Here is a 20,814-nt window from a genome sequence, read left to right as displayed (position 1 = left end):
TTCGACTGAAGAAAGAATCACATCTTGGATGACATGGGGTGGTGAGTAATTATCAGCAAAAGTTTTTAAAAGTGAACTTACTCCTTTAAGTGTTCAAATAGCCTACGTTGTGTGAGGCTACTACATATTAGCCTACCTGTCGGCCTAGGCTAGGCTAATAATAGACTAGAGTAAGTTGAGAACACCTTTGTTGTAAGCTCAACTCCACCCATGATCTCTCCACCTGCAGTGTATATGGATGGACGAATGCTGTAATGTAACAGTGAGCTGTTAAAGAGCTTCTCTCATTGATAGCAACGAGACAACCTTCTGTTCAAATTAGCAAGGCTGCATTACTGCATACAGTGCGTGCTCGCTGCTCGGTGCTCTGGGTCTGTCGCATTGCGTGCGTCGCCGTCTGGGCGCGAGCCCGATCAAAGGTCGAACCTACAGGATCCGCAGCTGCGCGGTAAGCAGAGACCCGTTGCGCCTCTTTAACTCGAGTGGTCTAACTAACTTATCGTACTAGCTATCGCTGGGGCGAGGCTTTGACACCATCTATCGAAAATGACTCAGGAATGAGTCTCTAGCGTTCACTGTTCAGATAGGTCGCGAGCACAGAGACTGTTAAAGATCCAGCGCGCGCCTATGGTTTCTTTTCTTCAGTTGGTTCCCATACAAGACTGACGATGCCTAAGCCTGTAAGTATTTCTTTTCTTTTTTATTAAACATAAAGTTTATGTTTACATAGGGGTAAATTCAGGTTGATTTGGACACTTTTTTCCCGTTCATCTCAATGGCAAAATGTGTCCCACTCAACCTGCATTCACCCCTAAGAACAAAAACAGGTGTAATAAATGGGAACAATTATATAAGTTAAACTCCCTATTACACACAGATATTTTTTTGTGAAGAAAGTAGCCTAGTATGTCTAACTTACTGTATGTCTTTCCTAATTTATGTTTATTCTTGATAAATATAATTGAATTGTGTCTTATTTAGTGGGGTTTGTATCTATCTATGCCTGCTGACTTACAATAGTCATCTGTCAAAAAGACTAATTTCATTACAAAACGTTTTACAGTTTAAGATTATTTGATATTTTATTCAATATTTTTGTAATCTGTTATGCCAAATGTTGAAAGATAGGATATTTTTTGTTTGCATTCAGTAGTTAAACCAAGGTAAAGCAGCCATTTATTACTATATTACCTCATTGTCAATGTTGACGAGTAAAATGGCATATCTAAATCATAATGCTTATGATTAGTGGTTATTTCTGAAATTACATTATCATCTTTATAATTAATCTCCAAGAGGTGTACATCAAACTTTAGGAGGATACTAACTATGAATGTGATGGTTAACATGCTTGAGTATGATGAGTCTTTACTCATTAACTAAACTTAGACAATGAGGATGAGTTCATGCTGTGTTCACGGGCGCAGAATGCCGCAAAGTAAAATATTAGCTAAATGTGCTGCTGTGAACATACTTTTGACTTTAGTATTTGAATACCAGGATGTGATGTCACTCGAATTATTGCTGAGAGGTTACTGATAAACCAGCTTATTCATCAAGGTTTTAATCTTTATGTATTTGTAAGTATTTGAGTTCTTTTAGTGGTATGAGAGTGGAATCTTTCTGCACACCGCATGGACATGTTACAAGTGAAAAAGCGATTCATTCTGAGAGAAATATGGAGATTCAGCATTACCAAATTTGTCCCCATTGTTGAGTATCACATTATAATTGAATTAAATTAATAATTATTTGGTTAAAACAGAAATATGCCATTATATCATACACTCTTTAAAATAAATGTTCCAAAAGGGGGGGTTTCTCAATAATATCACTGAATATTTTATCTTCCATAGTTCCATAATGTTAAGGTTCTTCATGAACCATTGATGCCAATAAAGAACAGTCTATTATCAAAGATTACAATTGTTAGAAAAGATAATTCAATTGAAATTGTCCCCTCGCTGCTTGAAACGTACAAAGTCCTTCCAGGATTATCACAGACATACTTTAAACCCCAGCTGCAATTATTGTGCATGCAGTTTTCATAAACTCATATGAATTGAGAGAATGTACTTTGCCAATACTTTGGAAAAAATCATTCGGGACACCGCAAGACCATTGAAACAAACTAGAGAAGAAAAAAGCTGATTAAAAAGCTTAAAAGAAATGGTGACCAGCATCATATACCTGAAATTTAATGTCCATTTCCATTTTTCATGAGTTATCCAAATACGTTTATTTAATCTGAGAGAAGACCTAAAGCTTATTTAAGGCTACGTGGAGCACAAACACTTGTGTGTGATTTGAGAAGTGGGTTAGCACTGCCTTATGAGGTACTCTTTACCCTCCAAGGCGAACGAGACGCGCAGGTCTTATGACGTCTTTCTTCCGGCTAGATCTGATGGTTGCTCATGGAGATGGTGACTGCTGGATTAAACAGCACTCATGCAGTCTGTTCCATTACTAGGACAAATCCAACCGAGAGGACAAGCTTTGAAGATTATAGATTATACCTGCCATGCTGGCGTTGAGATTGTTAATTTTGATTTGCTTTGGATACGGAGAGGCTAAAGCTGCCAATAATAGCTTGTTTGCCACTTTTTGATTACTGAAAGCATATGTGCCAATGTATTAAGTGTGTAGTATAGTTATCATATATAAAGATACCATATTAGTTAGTTATACAGTTAGTTATATTGTGTATTATGTGTATGTTATCATATATAATGAGACCATACTAGTTACAGCAGTGATTTAAGCTCTGTTTTGACACAGCTGCCAGCCTATTGTGCCTTATCTAAGGGCTTGCTGATAAGGTTAATTTGCATTATGTTACGCTGATAGTGATACTCAGAAGACTGAACACCTTGTGCTAATGTTTTGTAATTTTATTCACATCATTGTACACGATTTCTTACTAAAACAGAGAGTTATGTGTGGATATTTTATTTTAAAATGGACAGTGCGTAATTGACATGAGAACTTGTGTAAATGTGCCAGATTATATATATATATATATATATATATATATATTAGGGCTGTGCAAAAATTAATTGCGATTAATCGCATCCAAAATAAAAGTCTGTGTTTACAAAATATATGTGTGTGTGTGCTGTATATAATTATTTTGTATATATAAATACACATACATGCATGTGTATATTTAAGAAAATGTGTTATTCATATATAAAATATTTATATAATATAGATAATGTATTTATATATAGAATTTAAGAGCAAATAATTCTTAAATATATACATGCATACATAGGTATTTATATATACAAAACAATTATATACAGCACACACAAATATATTATGTAAACACAGACTTTTATTTTGGATGCGATTAATCGCAATTAATTTTTGCACAGCCCTAATATATATATATATAGGGGTCAGCGCTCAGCTGAAGTGAAGTCGCCAAATGTCTGCAGAATCAATAGTTACAGACATCCAAACCTCGTGTGGCCTTCAGATTAGCTCAAGAACAGTGTGTCAAGAGCTTCATGGAATGGGTTTTCATGGGCGAGCAGCTGCATCAAAGCCTTACATCACCAAGTGCAATGCAAAGGGTCGAATGCAGTGGTGTAAAGCACGTCGCCACTGGACAGTTGAGACGTGTTCTCTGGAGTGACGAATCACGCAATCCGATGGACGAGTCTGGGTTTGGCAGTTGCCAGGAGAACGGTACTTGTCTGACTGCATTGTGCCAAGTGTACAGTTTGGTGGAGGGGGGATTGTGGTGTGGGGTTGTTTTTCAGTGGTTGGGCTTGGACCCTTAGTTCCAGAGAAAGGAACTTTTAATGCTTCAGCTACCAAGACATTTTGGACAATTTCATGCTCCTAAGTTTGTGGGAACAATTTGAGGATGGCCCCTCCCTGTTCCAACATGACTGCGAACCATTGCACAAAGCTATAGGTCCATAAAGACATGGATGAGCGAGTTTGGTGTGGAGGAAATTGACTTGACTGCACAGAGTCCTGACCTCAACCCGAATGAACACCTGTGGATGAATTAGAGCGGAGACTGCGAGCCAGGCCTTTATATCACAACAGAAACATATTGCCACAAAAATGACATAAAATTCGAATTACATTTATTTATTTATTTTTTATTATGATTTATTGTTTTTTACCATAAATTATTAGGTAAATTATATTATTACTTTAATACTAAAAATATATACTTAAAGATTTTACTGTGAAAGAGCATGTATTCTCTTATCTCTTTTTTCCATGAATTTTATAGTAATGTAGAATTAAATTGATAGTAAAAAAGTGATAGTAAAGACATTTAAAATGTTACTAAATATTTATATTTTAAACAAACACTGAACTTTTTATCAATCTTTCTATTTTTATTCAAAAATCCTGAGACAATTGTATCAGTTTCCACAAAAATATGAAGCTGCTCAACTGTTTTCATGTTTCTTGAGCCACAAATCAGCATAGAATGATTTCTGAAGGATCGTGTGACACTGATGCTGAAAATTCAGATTTGCATCACAGGAATAAATTAAAAATAGAAAACAATTATTTTAAATTGTAATACTATTTCATAATATTACTGTTTTTACTGTATTTTCTAAATCAAATAAATGCGTCCTTGGTGAGTTTAAGAGACTTATTTTAAAAACATAAAATCTTACCAACCTCAAACTTTTGTGGCATGGTTACAGTTAACCCGTTTTATATAGCTTTTATATATAATTCATTATTTTCATTAAAGTTAGTTATATTTTCTACTGTTCCAAATTTGCATAGGAGTTTAAAGTGGTAAAAAAAATTGTTGCAACTTTGTATTGTCAGCAATTAACCAATAGTTCTTCAGTAGGTGGCCAAAACATGCAGATCATTTACTTGCTGATGTGGCTAAATACTAACACCGGGGTGTAATGGTTATTGCAGTGTGAGTATTATTGCTTGAACTTTTGCCGTGATTAGAGCCACTAAATGTGCACTAATCCTGGATTATATGAAGGTCTTTTATTTATGCTTTTCGAATAGGAACTTATAACAGGAAGCAAGCGTTGAACTGAAATGTTGATGGGTCTGAAAATAACTTTGCTAACATTTGTTGCACAAGTTTGAAGGGTTTATCTTTACAGCTCTAGAGTAGTTTGCAATGAGGTTGTGTAACTTTGACAGTACTTGTAAGGCTCTGTCAAGGTTCACCAGGACGTTATGAAAGCTTGTGTAAAGTGTGCTGGACTGAAACGTGACCTTGGACAAGAGATTGTCACCATTGAAGTCCTTAGAAACAGATTTTTAGTTTTATGTCTTGTTAATGTTAGAGTTTTTTTTGTCAGTTTAAGTACATTACAAGCATGTTTGCAAGGTGTTTTGTTTTAATGTCTACTTTGTGAAGTACAAAACTAAATCTCATACATTTTAAAATACACAGCATGGCCAAAACAAAATTAGCTGTTTTTGGATTTAAACATGCAAATACTTAAGAGTCTACAATTGGATCAGTATTGCAGTGATTATCATGTTTCTAGCATGTTATATGTTTAGCAACAGTTTTCCTAACCCTAATTGATGGAGTGTGTAGCTTTACATTTCTTAAACAATCATGTAGGAATATCATCATCATCAAGGCCATATTCCAGATGACAATGTCAAGATTCATCAGTCTCAAAATATATGTGGGTGCACTGTGTATAATTATTTTATATATATAAATACACACACATGCTTGTATATATTTAAGAAATATTTTAATGTATATACTGTATATAGATTTATATATAATTTATATTATATATAAATATAAATATTTGATATATAAATAATATTTTTTTTAAAACACCTAACTATTTTGGATGCGATTAATCGTTTGACAGCCCTAATTTTAAAGCTCTAGGCGGGTGGTGTATATTATAGTATCCCAAATTAGTAATGGATTAGACTAGTTGGATCTGTTGAAACCATCTAAGATGTCAATTTTCTGGAAGATTTTACATAATGCATATCTGTCATAAGGCTTTACTGCCTGTGGCTTTGTAGAATGACATGTAATTTAGATGGTTGATATTCTGACTGATGGGATTTTAAATATCTGATAAGACAATGGTGTTATGTAATTCAGGTGTAATAAATTCAAACAAATCTTTATACAAATGCCACCAATATCCTGCTTTAATTTATTCCCGTTCTTGACACACTTTTGTTCGTTCTGTGCAGATCAATGTCCGTGTCACCACTATGGATGCCGAGCTGGAATTTGCGATCCAGTCAGTTACAACAGGCAAACAGCTCTTTGAGCAGGTAACCTCCTGAAATCTTCCTGATATTTCTTTCAAGCTTGAGGCGGCATGTGAGGAATTAGTACTTAAATGTGTTTTTAAGCTAAGGAGTAAATTGCATCCACTTTTGCGTCAACATTTTTGTAGTTTCGCATTGCACGCTGGGAAAATAACTCAAGCTTATTTCAAAACTAATGGGAATTTGTTTCATTTTTTTAAATTAGAAGACCTCACCAAACTATGAAAATCTTCTACCAAGATGATATTTATATTTGGGGTGTAACAATATATCGTGCCACAATATATATCGCAATACAAATACGTATTGTGGATAGTGACAGTATGTATCGTGGATAGTCCCCCCAAAATAAAAGTTACTGTGTGAGAAAAAAGTTTTCAGAGTTTTAGTGTCAGTACTACATTAAACTACTATATATAATGTTGATTATAATGTATAATGGGGGAATATTTGTGGGTCCTGATAATGCCATATGACTTATGTGACTTGCCCAGTAAAAAGTGTCCAACATTATTTTAAATCTATCTATAAATCTAGTCAGAAATAGTGCAAGAATATTCATCTAAAATAATTCTGTGATTTCAGTTTCAGAATCATGAACTTGGGTTATGGGTTATAAGCACAGAGGGTTTTGGGTCATGGGTTACAAGCACAGAGTCCAAACCTATTCATTTAAACCAACAGTGTAATGTCAAAGTTAGCATTTTAATCAACAGTACATTTTTTGTTAACCTTTCATCATATGTCTTAGAGTATTGCAATAATATCGTATCGTGATATGTATCGAAATCATGACATGAGGGTATCGTTATGCACTTGCATAAGTAATACTTTCCTACTATTTCCTACTAGGCAAATGCTCTACTTTTGTTTTATCACAATTACTCATAAACTAGTGACTTATACTCTATTTTTGTAACAAAACTTTGTAGCTAATTGCAAAAGCATTTTTGTTACCTCAGAGACACACCCGAATTCATGCTATTGACTATAGTCAATGGGTGTAAATCATTGTTTAGATACTGTTGAGATTAGTAATGCGGGACTACCTTGGTATATGGTGATTAGTGAGGTATGATATATGACATTACTGTATATGGAATATAGGTGGTGGACACCGTCTCTGCCTATTTGTACACACCTAACTGATAAGAGGGCGGGTGGGTTGGTGGTTTCCCTCCCTGTTGATAGCATGAACTCAAATTGTATAGTTCCTATTCTAATCTTCTCTGAACAGAGACTCTCCCATTGTTTGACATCCAACATAAGGTCATGCTTGTTTTATCAAGTGCTGCAGGCGATTAGGTATTATGTTTTAAATTTACGTCATAGCAATCGATATCACATTTTGTTTACATTTTTCATTGTGTTAGTCCCATGTAACTGGTTGAATTTCCTCCCCTGTGTTAATGTGTTCAGGTGGTTAAGACGGTGGGTTTGCGTGAGGTCTGGTACTTTGGTCTTCAGTACACAGACAGCAAAGGCTTTCTGACATGGCTGAAACTGGACAAAAAGGTATTTTTGATTTTATACAGAAAATGTATTGTATTCGAACCCGTATTTGCACCAATACGGGCCAATACTAATACCAAGACACATGTTGAAGTGCCCCTATTATGCTTTTTCGAGTCCAATGTTGCTGTTTGTGAATGTAAAAGGTCTGCATAGTTTGAAAGATCAATTGTCTCCTAAAAGAATGAATCGAATCTGAATTGCAACAATAATAACGAATGGTCTTTGGTCTTCATTGGCTGCCCGCGAACACAGTGTCTATTTTGCCCTGTTCTCAAACACTGTAGTTGTAGCTTGAGACTGAAAGAGTTTGGTTCGTGTTGTCATGCGAATCCACTTTGCATGCATTTCAAAAGGATGAGGACTTGTGCCTGATATGATACAGGAAAAATCAATGCAATTGTGACTGTTCGTGTCACTATTTATCAAGTGCTGCAGAAGAACTAGACCTGAAATTCAGATTTCATTTCCGACACGCAACTGTAAGTGGTAGACAGAACAGACTGGGCCGTTTGACCAATCAGAGCAGAGCAGACTCACGGAAAGTCAAAAGAATCCCATAGACTTACAGGCACCCAATCCAAATCTACAGATTAAAGTATTGTAGAGATTTGGGGGTGGGCTCTTTTGGCTTGTAACCACAATAGAAATTACCCAAAATACCCCAGCAAACATCCTGACAACAACATAGGAATGTCCTAAAAACCACTGAGAATGTGTTAGCTATATGGGTGGGGATATAATTGTTATTTTACAACTCTTTTACTACTCTTACATGTACAACTATGAAGGCTGACTTTCTGACATGTGATTTTTTTTTTTTTTTAAGTTTATTTGAATGGGACAAGTATGTTACATAAGCTCATGTTCCATACTACAACATTTTAGCCGAAGCTAATTCTCAATGTTAGTCCCTAGTGGGCCTTTACATAAAATTACACAATACATGCCTTTGCCTTTGCTTTTGACAGGACTGTATATTTGCAACATGACACATTTGATTAAGTTACTAAAGTTCAGGTTTTAGAACAACAGTTCAATTGAAATGTTCCTTCAAGTTAACTTATATTTTGTGGAGTTGCTATATTTATTGTTCATGCAATCACCTAATATACATATCATCATATAGTAATAGTTATCACAAATGTTGTGCTCTGGCAGCCCAGTAGACAAAACCATAGGTGTAGATTGCTAGTCAAATAAACATTGTCCACTACAGGATTCCTGTTAGAGAAGTCACAAGTCAATCAGGTGATGTTGAACTTTGATTATTGCTCAACAATGGAAAACAATAAGTTAAATCAATAGCTGAGTCACTGAAATGACATCTAGAACTCAACATTGATATATACTGTAGTCATTTAGTTGTGTATGTTAACAATCAATCTGTGTGTTGAGGGGATGCAATGGTTTTGCAAGCAAACATAAATGTTTTGAAATATACTTCTTACCTACCACCTCATATTATTTCTATCAGCATTTGGGAACACAAAGTTTATTGGGAGAATGCAAAAGTTTTGAAAGCATTAAAAAAATGACATTTTTCCGCATTTATTTCAATTCAAAATTGCTTTATTGGCATGATGTACAGCATACAATATTGCCAAAGCTTGGAATACATAGAATAATTAAAAGGACATGAAAATAGTAAAATATTATAACATTAACATCTAAAATGAATGAAAATCAAATTAAGAATTTATAATTCAGTGTGTAAGTGTTTTTGTGTTTGGTTTACAATGTGTGTTTGTGGGAGCATCACTGATTAGTCGTCGACTCTCTCTTTTTGTGACTGTCTTCTCTTTTTATTTCCCCGTCACCATGTTCCTTCAGAGGCTCCGCAAACCAACAATCATTCTTGATTCTGATTTCATAGGTGTCCTCTCAAGAGGTAAAGCAAGAGAACCCTCTGCAGTTTAAGTTTCGGGCCAAGCACTACCCTGAGGACGTGTCTGAGGAACTGATTCAGGACATCACAAAAAAGCTTTTCTTCCTGCAAGTGAAGGAAGGCATCTTGAGCGATGAGATCTACTGCCCCCCAGAGACAGCAGTGCTATTGGCCTCATATTCTGTACAGGCCAAGTTTGGAGACTACTCACCAGAACCCCAAAAAACTGGATACCTGTCGTCTGAGAGGCTTCTGCCTCAGAGGTGAGGGGGGAAACTGCTATAAAAAAAAACATGAATCTAGTGCGTTCTAATGATTCAGCGAGTTGAAATGACTTAAATAAGATTTACATTAAGCATGGTCAATGTGATTTTGCCATGTAAGACATGTTACTGGATATTTTGTTGATCCTGGAACAACATTCCTGTCGTAAAATGTAGTCCTAACCCTATCCCTGCACCTAAACCTAACCCTACCCAGGGAATTGATAGGTGAATAACACTGATGTAGAAGCACCTAACCCTGGTTGTAAGCCTAAACTTGACAGAAACTGTAAATGTCAAGGTTATAGACTCTCTATGATTTTGTTTCACATAGTTCCTGTTTCCCAGCTCTGTTAGGGGCTTTTGCAATTTGCACTAGAGGAACCTTTTCATAGTTCCTAGAAGTATTGGCAAAAGTGCCCATGTTTTGGCGTGTTCGCACAGCAGGAACTAGGAACTATTTTAGTTCTAGGAACTCCTTTTTTGATGAACTTATGTAGCTCCTACTTCAGAGTAGGGTCTAAGCGAGCACTATTGAGAATGAGGAGTCACGTGCCGATTTGGGCGGGGTCTGAGCCGGTAGGCCATGATGGTAGGAGACGCTATCGGTTACCAGGGGCAACGCCTTTTGAACCCATAGACGCGACTAAACATTCCAGAGCTCTTTAATTTTCGAGCATTTATTATTTTGGCAGGACAGAGACGGATCTAAGAATACAAGAAAAAAAGGAAGAAAGTAAAGCGAAAGAAAACTATAAGGGACCTTACAGGAACAAACTCGCACAAAGTGCAAAACAGCTGTATTTGGAGAAGCACCATCAATATATTTGTTCTTTTGCACTAATAACAGTATTATTATTTTATTATTATTACTTGTGTTGTCCATGAAACGTATGTTGTCCAAATAGCCTATATATTTCAGTTCTCAATAAATATTGTTTGGCCATATCAAGTTGTTTCAAACATTTATTTCAATGAAATAAAAAAGTAATGAACAAGGCACTCAAACAACACTTTTGCATATGGTCGTTAAGGCACAGCAAACAGTGAAAATCGTATACTAAAGGCATCAGCAAACCCAGCAATCCGCGTCTCCTCGTCAGGTCAGACTCTCCCTGCTGTGTCCATTTCGGTAACCCCAAAAACTGTATTCCATTGTTCCTATCTTTTCCAAATGTATCGTGTGAGTTACTGGAGGAGTTCTTAACGCAGCAGTTACTGCAGGCATGGTAAAACAGTGCGGTATTGCGAGAAACACCTTTACTGCCGAGCTAAAAACACACGTAAACAATACTGTTTTGCCGTGGGAATCCTACCAACATGGCGGAGAGGGGAGGGGCTCTGTAAAATGACGTCAACTCCTCATTCTCAATAGGGACTACATGTGATGTTAGTGTACGGTTCGCTGATTGGCCGAACAACTTTGAGGGGACCAAGCTAAACATGATGATTATCTATTTCTGCTCAGCTAGCAACACTGGACATCAACTGCACGGCATAATCTAACACCGTTTCATATACTGTCTACTTTCTATGTATAACAGTTCTATCTAATAACGTGTTAGATCGTAAACTAATGAACAACACGGAGAATGCAAGCACTGTGTGCTCAGGCTCTGGCGTTCTCAGCGTCGTCAAAATAAAAGTCCGCCGCGCCGTCAAAATAAAAGTCACAACAACAAGCGCAGCCACCGTCACGTGAGAGTTTCTACTGGCGGTGCGAATGCAACCAGGAAAATGCTCCTCAAACATTCGTTCTCAGGGAAACACCCTGGTGGCTAGTTCCTAGAATTACCCATTGCGAAAGCCCCTTTATGATTTTGTTTCCTTTGTTTATGATTATGCCCTCATTTGGTCCTATGGTTACATATTATCACCTGCCTATCATTATGTTCTCCTTGTATTAATGCTCCCTGTCATGTTTCGTCTGTTGTCAGTTCTTGTTTACATTTGTGTGGTTGTGTGTTTCTATTATCATTCTGCGATCTTTCCTAGTTTATTTGAAATAAAAGTTTTTTTCTGTGGTAATCTCCTTCATCGTGTGATTGATACGGCCACACATAAGACTATACTTATCTCTCAAATCTGATTGGTTGATTGAAATGTTGTTCCAGGATATGGGGACATGTTATACTTGGTGAAATCATGTTCACCGACTGGGTCCACCTTACTTAAAGATAACCTTGTTTAAAAAAACAAAAATGTTGGAAAGAATTTAAATGTTTGTTACCAACTTAATTATTTAAAGTTTATCCAACAAACAAACAAACACACAGAAATGTACCTACTTGAATTTACCATAGTGTGTAAATATTTGTAAAATCACTTTGACTTTGTTTGGATCACAAAATTCCAGAAATTCATAATTCAATATTAACAATTGTCAGGATCTGTGGTGATGGAGAATTAAACAAATCGTTTAGAAGCAATAATACTCAGAACACGCATGCGATTTTGATATTCTATGTTTACAGAGTGCTTGACCAGCACAAACTGTCTAAAGAGCAATGGGAGGAGAGGATCCAGATTTGGCATGAGGAGCACAGAGGAATCCTCAAGTGAGTTTTACTTATATGCTCCCATTCAGCTCGCCTACATGTCACTCAACGTTATCATTACTTTGAATTCTGTATCACTAGGGAAGATGCCATGCAGGAGTATCTGAAGATCTCACAGGATTTGGAGATGTATGGTGTCAACTATTTTGACATCAAGAACAAGAAAGGAACAGACCTGTGGTTAGGCGTGGATGCTTTGGGGCTTAACATCTATGAAAAAGATGATAGGTAAGCTTTGTGAGCAAGATCTGATTATTTAGAAATGTTAGTTGGGGATATTGGGGTCAGTGTGCCATGACCGTGTGGTTAATGACCTGCAGAGTGACTGTTCAAGCCCACAAGCCAAACAAGTCAACATCAACGCCTGCTGCTTATTATTGAGAGGTCAATGCACTCAAGGACTAGTGTACCACAAACTTTGAGATTTTTGTAATGTTTGTTGACAAGCACAAAAAAAGACTTTACAATTACAAAAAAAGGTACCGCTTTGTTACGTTACATGTGCTTCCAGTAGTAAAAACAGTAAATTATGCATAATTAATTATAAAAACCAAACCCTGATCCTACACAAATACATGTTGTTAATTAACATTATTCAATTTTGTCTTTTCTTCATTACTTAGGCTGACTCCAAAGATTGGATTTCCTTGGAGTGAAATAAGGAACATCTCATTCAACGACAAGAAGTTCATAATCAAACCCATTGACAAAAAGGCTCCCGTAAGTCTTTGCATAAATGATTTCGCCTTTCCCCCCACTGAAATTATTGCCAACGACAAATAAGAGTATCAAAAGAGAAGAAATTAAAAACCATTTAAAAATCATTTCAAATACATGTCAAGTTTTTAGAAATGAACTCATATGGTTTTAAAATTTGATTGTCATTTTCAAAGCTTAAATGTTATGACTTAATGATAAATGTCATGTGGTGTAACCATCTAATTAATAACGAATTTTCCTTGATCAAAACTGTAAGAAAAAGTTTTACTTTTTACTTTCTGGATTACGATATCAGGACATTTGAACACCCTTCCCTGATATTTTTCATGTTATGCATCCAAAATATACTCTTCCTCATAAAAGAAGTTGGTCTATACAGTCAAGTCATATGTACAGGATTGCATTTCTTGTGTATTTTTTAGTCATTCAAGAAGTCCGGTTATGCTAAATTAGCCCAATTATTTATGCATATGACATTAAATGTGTCACATTCTGTTATTTCTCTCTTGGTTTTGCAGGACTTTGTGTTCTATGCATCTCGTTTACGTATTAACAAGCGCATCCTGCACCTGTGCATGGGAAACCATGAACTTTACATGCAACGCAGGAAACCTGATACCATTGAGGTACAGCAGATGAAGGCACAAGCCAGAGAGGAGAAACACCAGAGACAGATGGAGAGGTGAGGACACAGTGTTCAGTGCCCAGAGTGCGTCATTATATAGCAGAGAACAGCTGCCCTGTGGTCACAGCAAGACACCAAGAAGCTCAGGCCAGAGCATGTTGGCCACAAAAATAGTTAATTTAATACAATATTTATTTATTTATTTATTTATTTTCTGTGTGAGGTTTTACTGTTTACATTGGGAGTATATTTTGGGCTAGATTGACTAAACAGGGGCAAATTAGCGCAATCATTAAGATCATTTCCATAATGAGCAACACAAGGAGCGCAAATTAGCGTCTGGTTTAAAGGGATACTACACTTTTTTGGAAATAGGCTCATTTTACCACTCCCCCAGAGTTAAACAGTTTGGTTTTATCGTTTTTAAATCAATTCAGCCGATTTTCTGATATTTAGAAGAATATCAGTATACAGACAGTTTCTGGTCTCATTGACTTCCATACTATATTTTTTTCCTACTATGGTAGTCAGTGAGACCAGAAACTGTCTGGTTACTGATATTCTTCTAAATATCAGAAAATCGGCTGAATTGATTCGAAAATGGTAAAACTCGACTGTTTAACTCTGGGGGAGTTGTAAAATAAGCCTTTTCCAAAAAAAAAGTGGTGTATCCCTTTAAGACATGCTTTTGAGCGGTAAATAATGGCACAAATACCAGTAAATTGACGAGTGCAAACCTTGCACGATTCATTTAAATATTCTCCTCCCATACGTTTTGCGTTTGAAAAGGAAACTCCTACAAATGCATATGCAATAAGGTCAGCTGCAAAAATAGCCCTGTCTATGCCTTTTCTGTGGTAATTTTTCACTGCGTGTCTTTAGTAAATCCTAACTGTATTTTTAATGACAAAAGAGGGTTTGTGCTGGACCGAGCTGTTAGTAAATGTGGACCTAAATGTGTTTGCTACCTTTTTCCCCCCACCAGAGCCCAGCTAGAGAATGAGAAGAAGAAAAGGGAGGCAATAGAGAAAGAAAAAGAGATTGTGGAAAGAGAGAAGCAAGAGATGATGATGAAGCTTTTACAGGTTGAAGAGCAGACCAAAAAGGTTGAGAGAGGTAAGAATATTTCACTAGATGTCTGATCTCATATAGTAGACTTTAGGAGACTTTACAGAGTGCTGGACTCTTGCATTGTCAATAAAAGATATTGACCAAAAATTGATGAACCTCTTGATGGAAATAACATCATAACATTTATCTGAGATAGTCCAGCACTCTGTAAAGTCTCCTCCAGCACATCCCAAAGACTTGCAATGAATTTAAGGTCTGGACATGTGACCAATTCATGTGTTAAAATGATTCTTCATGCTCCTCACAACCATTCTTTCACAATTTGAGCCTTATGAATCTTGACATTGTCATCCTGGAATATGGCCATGATGTGTCTTCATACATGATTGTTTAAGAAATGTAAAGCCACACACTCAATCAATTAGGTTTAGAAGAACTGTTTCCAAACATATAACATGCTAGAAACAATACTGATCCAATCATAGACTCTTAAATATTTGCATGTTCAAATCCAAAAACAGCCTGCGACTTATTTTTGGCTTATTATACAAAATCCGATGACCCACCCTACTTGGCACACACTTGCAACGAATGATCATGTATAATCGAGTGTCTGGTGCCCCCTTCTGGATGATTCTGTGTATTGTTCAGATCTGATGGAGCAGTTTGAGAGGGCACGGATATTGGAGGAAGAGAGGCGGCGGGTGGAGGAGGAGGCAGCGCGTCTGGAGGCTGAGAGGCAGCTAGCACTGATAGCTAAAGAAGAGCTGGCCAGGAAAGCTGAGGATCAGATGAAAAATCAGGAACAGCTGGTATGCTGGGGACAGTTTTTCACACAAAACACACCTTAAAGGAGTAGTTCGCTTTAAAAAAAAAACTTTTGCTGATAATTTACTCACCCCCATGTCATCAAAGATGTCCATGTCTTTCTTTCTTCAGTCGAAAAGAAATTAAAGTTTTTGATGAAAACATTCCAGGATTTTCACCATATAATGGACTTCAATGGGAACCAAACGGTTCAAGGTCCAAAAGACACTTTCAGTACAAACTGCAAACTGTTCAAAGGGGTTTATACGATTCCAGATGATGAATAAGGGTCTTATAAAGCGTAATGATCGGTCATTTAATAAATAAATAACAAAGTTTAAGTTTAATAAGCTCAAATGGTCGCTCTGTTCTGTGACGCGCGTTTGTGACTCTCCTGTTCGAACTCGTTCATCAAAATGAACGAATCTTTTGCCGAGTCAATTCGTTCGTTTCGTTCGTTGAATGAACCAAATGACTTGGAAAAAGATTGGTGAACGAGTTTTAACACAAACAAATTTGAGCGTATTAAACTTAAACTTTGTTATTTATTTATTAAATGAGCAATCGTTTCGCTTGATAAGACCCTTATTCATCATCTGGAATCGTATAAACCCCTTTGAACAGTTTGCAGTTTGTACTGAAAGTGTCTTTTGGACCTTGAACCGTTTGGTTCCCATTGAAGTCCATTATATGGTGAAAATCCTGGAATGTTTTCATCAAAAACTTTAATTTCTTTTCGACTGAAGAAAGAAAGACATGGACATCTTTGATGACATGGGGGTGAGTAAATTATCAGCTAAAGTTTTTTTTTAAAGTGAACTACTCCTTTAAACAGTGACACTAGCATATTCTGTGACAGTTTGTGTAATAGGGCAGAATTATTTGTTTATCTTTAGTGAAATAAAGAAAGATTTACCTTTTGGATTCCTTTAAAAGGCAGCAGAGCTGGCAGAGTTCACTGCAAAGATTGTCTTGCTGGAGGAAGCCAAGAGAGTCAAGGAAGAGGAAGCCAATGAATGGCAGAACAGGGTGAGTTGTGAACAGTATATCTATTAGGGCTGTGCGATATAGATAAAAATATATGTTTCATATCGTTCGGTATCCAGCCCTAAATTGTTGAAATACGGTTCAATTCTTCTTAAAACTGACCTCTCTACTTTTCTCAGGCTAAAGAGGTTCAGGGTGATCTGGAAAAGACCCGTGAGGAGTTGCAGCATGTTATGTCGTCCCCTGTGGTCGCTGCCCCCATGGCCGCCCCTATGGCTGCCCGGGCCATGATGGAGGAGCCCTTGGAGAATGATCATGATGATCACGAGGAGAACAACAGCACCTACAGTGCTGAGTTGCCTGTGGAGGGCATAGAGGACCACCGCAATGAGGAGGAGCGCACCACAGAGGCGAATAAGAACGAACGTGTGCAGAAACAGCTCATGGTAACATGCGGATCACCTTTCCTCAGACTTAATTATGTTTGCATTAGTTGCACGAATTGTAATTCATCCCAACCATTCATCAAATTCTGATTCTGAAAAACACCTTAAAACAGATCCTGATTCCTCATTGATTTGTTTAGTAACTGTCTCTTGAGACTTTTTGTCATTCGTTTAGGAGATTTGTTCAAAAACACAAAGTTGTTCACAAATGAAACCTGCCTTATTATACTTTTTTTTTAGTTTGTTCAACTTACTTGTAGTTGTGTTTTTGATTGATCTCAGTGATTTAGTGAATCTTTTGAGCACCTAAAAACAGATCCAGATTCATCCACTGGCCCGTTCAGTATCTATATCTGGATGTTACAAAATTATACCAGTATTGGTGATCAGTGATTTATTTATTTATTGAGTGAGTGAGTGATTGAGCATTAGGACTCATTTTATCATTTTTTTAGGAGATTTGTTCAAAAACACAGAGTCGTTCACAAATGAAACAAGCCTTATTATCCTTTTTTCAGTTTGTTTAAATACATATCTACATATAACACTTACTTGTAGTTGGGATTTTGATTGATCTCAGTGATTCATTGAATCTTTTGAACTCCTAAAACAGATCCAGATTCATCCACTTGTTTTTTAAGTGTCTATTTCTGAAATCTACATTGTTCCAGTATTTTTATTTATTTTTTAGTTTATTTAACATAACACTTACTTGTAGTTGGGATTTTGATTGATCTCAGTGATTCATTGAATCTTTTGAACACCTAAAACAGATCCAGATTCATCCACTTGTTTTTTAAGTATCTATTTCTGAAATCTACATTGTTCCAGTGAATTTTTTTTAGTTTATTTAACATAACACTTACTTGTAGTTGGGATTTTGATTGATCCCAGTGATTCATTGAATCTTTTGAACTCTTAAAACAGATCTAGATTCATCCACTGGTTTGTTAAGTATCTATATCTGAAATCTACATTGTTCCAGTACATTGTCATTTCAGTTTATATGAATATACAAACATAACACTTACTTGTAGTTGGGATTTTGATCCATTCGTTCAGGAAATTCTTTGTTCATGAACGAAACATGAAAGTCTTATCCTTTTTTCAGTTTGTTCACATACTACATGCTATATACTTGCGTAACACTGACTTGTAGTACGGAATTTGATTCATTCAGTGATTCAAATCTGTCGAATCTGTAGTTTACACTACTAGCTAGGTGAGTGTTTTCCACTAAAAACACTACAGTACATTGATTTACAACTTGTTTACAATTACAAGCCTTGTTATTCTTACTATTTTAGGCTGTTCATAAAAGACATGCTTCATTCGTACAGTTTTATATAAACATAATGGCACGTTTATTTGGTTCATTCGCGAACAACATGTTTTGTTTCTGAAATCACCAATTGCAGTTCAGTACGTACCATACGCCACTGTTATGCATCCGAATATTCTATTTAAATTGTCTTTATCTGGTATTTAACTGCATCTTAAATTGTTTTTAGGCCCTGAGCTCTGAGCTGGCCGAGGCCCGTGATAACTCTATGAAGACTCAGAACGACATTCTGCACAATGAAAACGTAAAGGCCGGGAGGGACAAGTACAAGACGCTTCGTCAGATCCGCATGGGCAACACCAAGCAGAGAATAGATGAGTTTGAAGCCTTGTAATGGCTGATCAATTCTCCAGTAAACTTGCTCTGCTCATGTGTTGCTGTTCAAGGGTGAATTTATCTAATCATAAATGGTCTCACTTTGTATTTGCCATTTAAAATGACTGGGTTATTTACACACTACTGTACACAATAGTACGGTTCGACAAATATGGACAACATGCTCATTGAAGGCACTAAAATGATGTGTATGTTTTAAAGTTTATCTTGAGAACACTCTTGAGATCCTATTTATGCTAATTGTGCCAAAGGCTTTGTCTTTGTCTTTTAAATCATGTCATCTTTTATGGGAACATTTTTAATGTGGCTAACTTAAGATCTTTATGTGTCATGAAACGCATCAGTTCCTCACAAAAAGGAGTTTTTATGCTTGGAAAGCGTAGATAGAGTTTGAGGATTGTAGATAATTATCTATGCATGGATGAGATCAAATAGTGGCCATAACAAACAATTCAATGTTTTTAACAGATTTTTGATTAATTAAATCCTGCATAGTAAATTAGATTTTCTATGTAATATTTTGAAATAAAAATATGAAATTGATTTGAATGACGACTTCTGTCGAGTTACTGTGGGACGAAAAAATGCTTGGTTAAACATGTTTTTCACGTTTTGGCGAAGGTCTGTGGCAAAATGATTTTGAAGAGAGAAAAAAAAAGACAGCACAATGTCTTGATAGCAGAATTGTTCAGAATAGCAGAAAGGTTTGCATTGTCTGTTTAACCAGATGTCCTTGCTGTGGCCGTTAAAGGAACTAGTTTATTTTGCACTGATGCGCAGAGAGGCTGTTAAAGGCAAATTGTTATGCAAAGGGTACGCCTGCTTGAACCCACAAAGGACCACTGATATTTACTCAAGGACTAGAGCGTTAATTATGTTGCTAGACAACAATTTATGAAGCCTGGAAACCATTTGTTGAAATATGCAAAGGGTCAGCGAACATGCAAGGGGTCTGGACTCTGGATTACTGTGTTCCATTGGAAAACGTTTCAGCGATCATTGGATTAGTTCCCTGAAAACCTCCTATAAAAATTTTCCATTAGACTACAATGATTTTCACTGAAAGTAGGAACAGTTTATTTAGGTTTTTTTTTCTGTTCTTGAAAAAGCAAACCACACCGGTTTATGAACTTTTTTTTTTGGAGATAATTATGTCAGTGATTATTAGATACACTTTCTAAATTCAGGAATCTGTATATGCTTTATGCTGTGACTATTATATATTATTGCCGTTAATAAAGCATAAGCAAACTCTTTCAAATGTGCAAGGGAGATTAAATGCGGAAAAAAAATCCCAGGTTTAAAGCTTGTTTATTTTCTTAAACTATTTTTATTTAATTTCTTCATGTAAATGAAGAGGCAACACTTTATCATGTTATCACATTAGTAATCGAAAAAGTACGGTGGCTCAGTAGTACACAACCCAACGAAATTTAAAAAGCAAACACAAATTCACAACACAATGGAAATGAGCCACAACAACACAAAGGAAAAAGTAGGCTACAACACAATAGAAAATCTACAACACAACGAAATAAAGTGTTGTGAACTTGGGTTTGCTTGTTTTGCTCGTTGTATTGTGCACTACTGGGCCACTGTAAAAAAAAGCTTCTAAAAGAGTGACACATTCAGGGCTACATGTCGAATTGTTATTAGCGACACCTGTGGCTGTTATGTGAACTACAGCAAGTAACTCATTGCTCGGCAAACTACTTACAAATAAAAATAAGTTGGAAATACATTTTCAGCAATAAAGCCTATTAGTGAACATCTAGACACAAAAATTACAGAGGAGAGCATCTGACCACAACTATGTGGAAAATGTTTGCACTAGCTCTGCAATTCACTGGCATCATGTCCAAACAAAGATGAGATAATTAATCACTCTGTTAATGTAAAAAAATCTCTTTAAATTAAAAAATGACTCTGTAATGATAGTTTAAATATAAATTGTGTTTGATACTATATAGATCTGATTATGTGAGA

The 20,814-nt window shown here is 36.2% G+C and overlaps 1 protein-coding gene across 1 annotated transcript; it reads left to right on the top strand.

The window, feature by feature from the left end:
* Positions 1–419: 419 nt before the first annotated feature.
* Positions 420–19,377, top strand: ezra (ezrin a). The gene is made up of 13 exons (XM_039653446.2): positions 420–680; positions 6,193–6,276; positions 7,693–7,788; positions 9,662–9,936; positions 12,411–12,494; positions 12,576–12,722; positions 13,118–13,214; positions 13,733–13,896; positions 14,825–14,955; positions 15,562–15,722; positions 16,654–16,746; positions 16,884–17,150; positions 18,662–19,377. Exons 1-13 carry the CDS (start codon positions 669–671, stop codon positions 18,824–18,826), a joined length of 1,776 nt encoding a protein of 591 aa, XP_039509380.2. The 5' UTR covers positions 420–668; the 3' UTR covers positions 18,827–19,377.
* The last annotated feature ends 1,437 nt before the right edge of the window (positions 19,378–20,814 follow it).

The sequence above is a fragment of the Pimephales promelas genome, chromosome 15 (genome assembly GCF_988280905.1).
Source record: "Pimephales promelas chromosome 15, fPimPro1.hap1.1, whole genome shotgun sequence".
Classification (NCBI taxonomy): Eukaryota; Metazoa; Chordata; class Actinopteri; order Cypriniformes; family Leuciscidae; genus Pimephales; species Pimephales promelas.
This window is presented reverse-complemented; position numbering and strand designations above follow the sequence as displayed.

What these genes read in the sequence shown, in the direction of transcription:
- ezra (XM_039653446.2), top strand. An exon ending in ATCTATGAAAAAGATGATAG is followed by an intron (nt 12,723 to 13,117) that starts GTAAGCTTTGTG and finishes TTCATTACTTAG; the next exon opens with GCTGACTCCAAAGATTGGAT. An exon ending in CCATTGACAAAAAGGCTCCC is followed by an intron (nt 13,215 to 13,732) that starts GTAAGTCTTTGC and finishes TTGGTTTTGCAG; the next exon opens with GACTTTGTGTTCTATGCATC.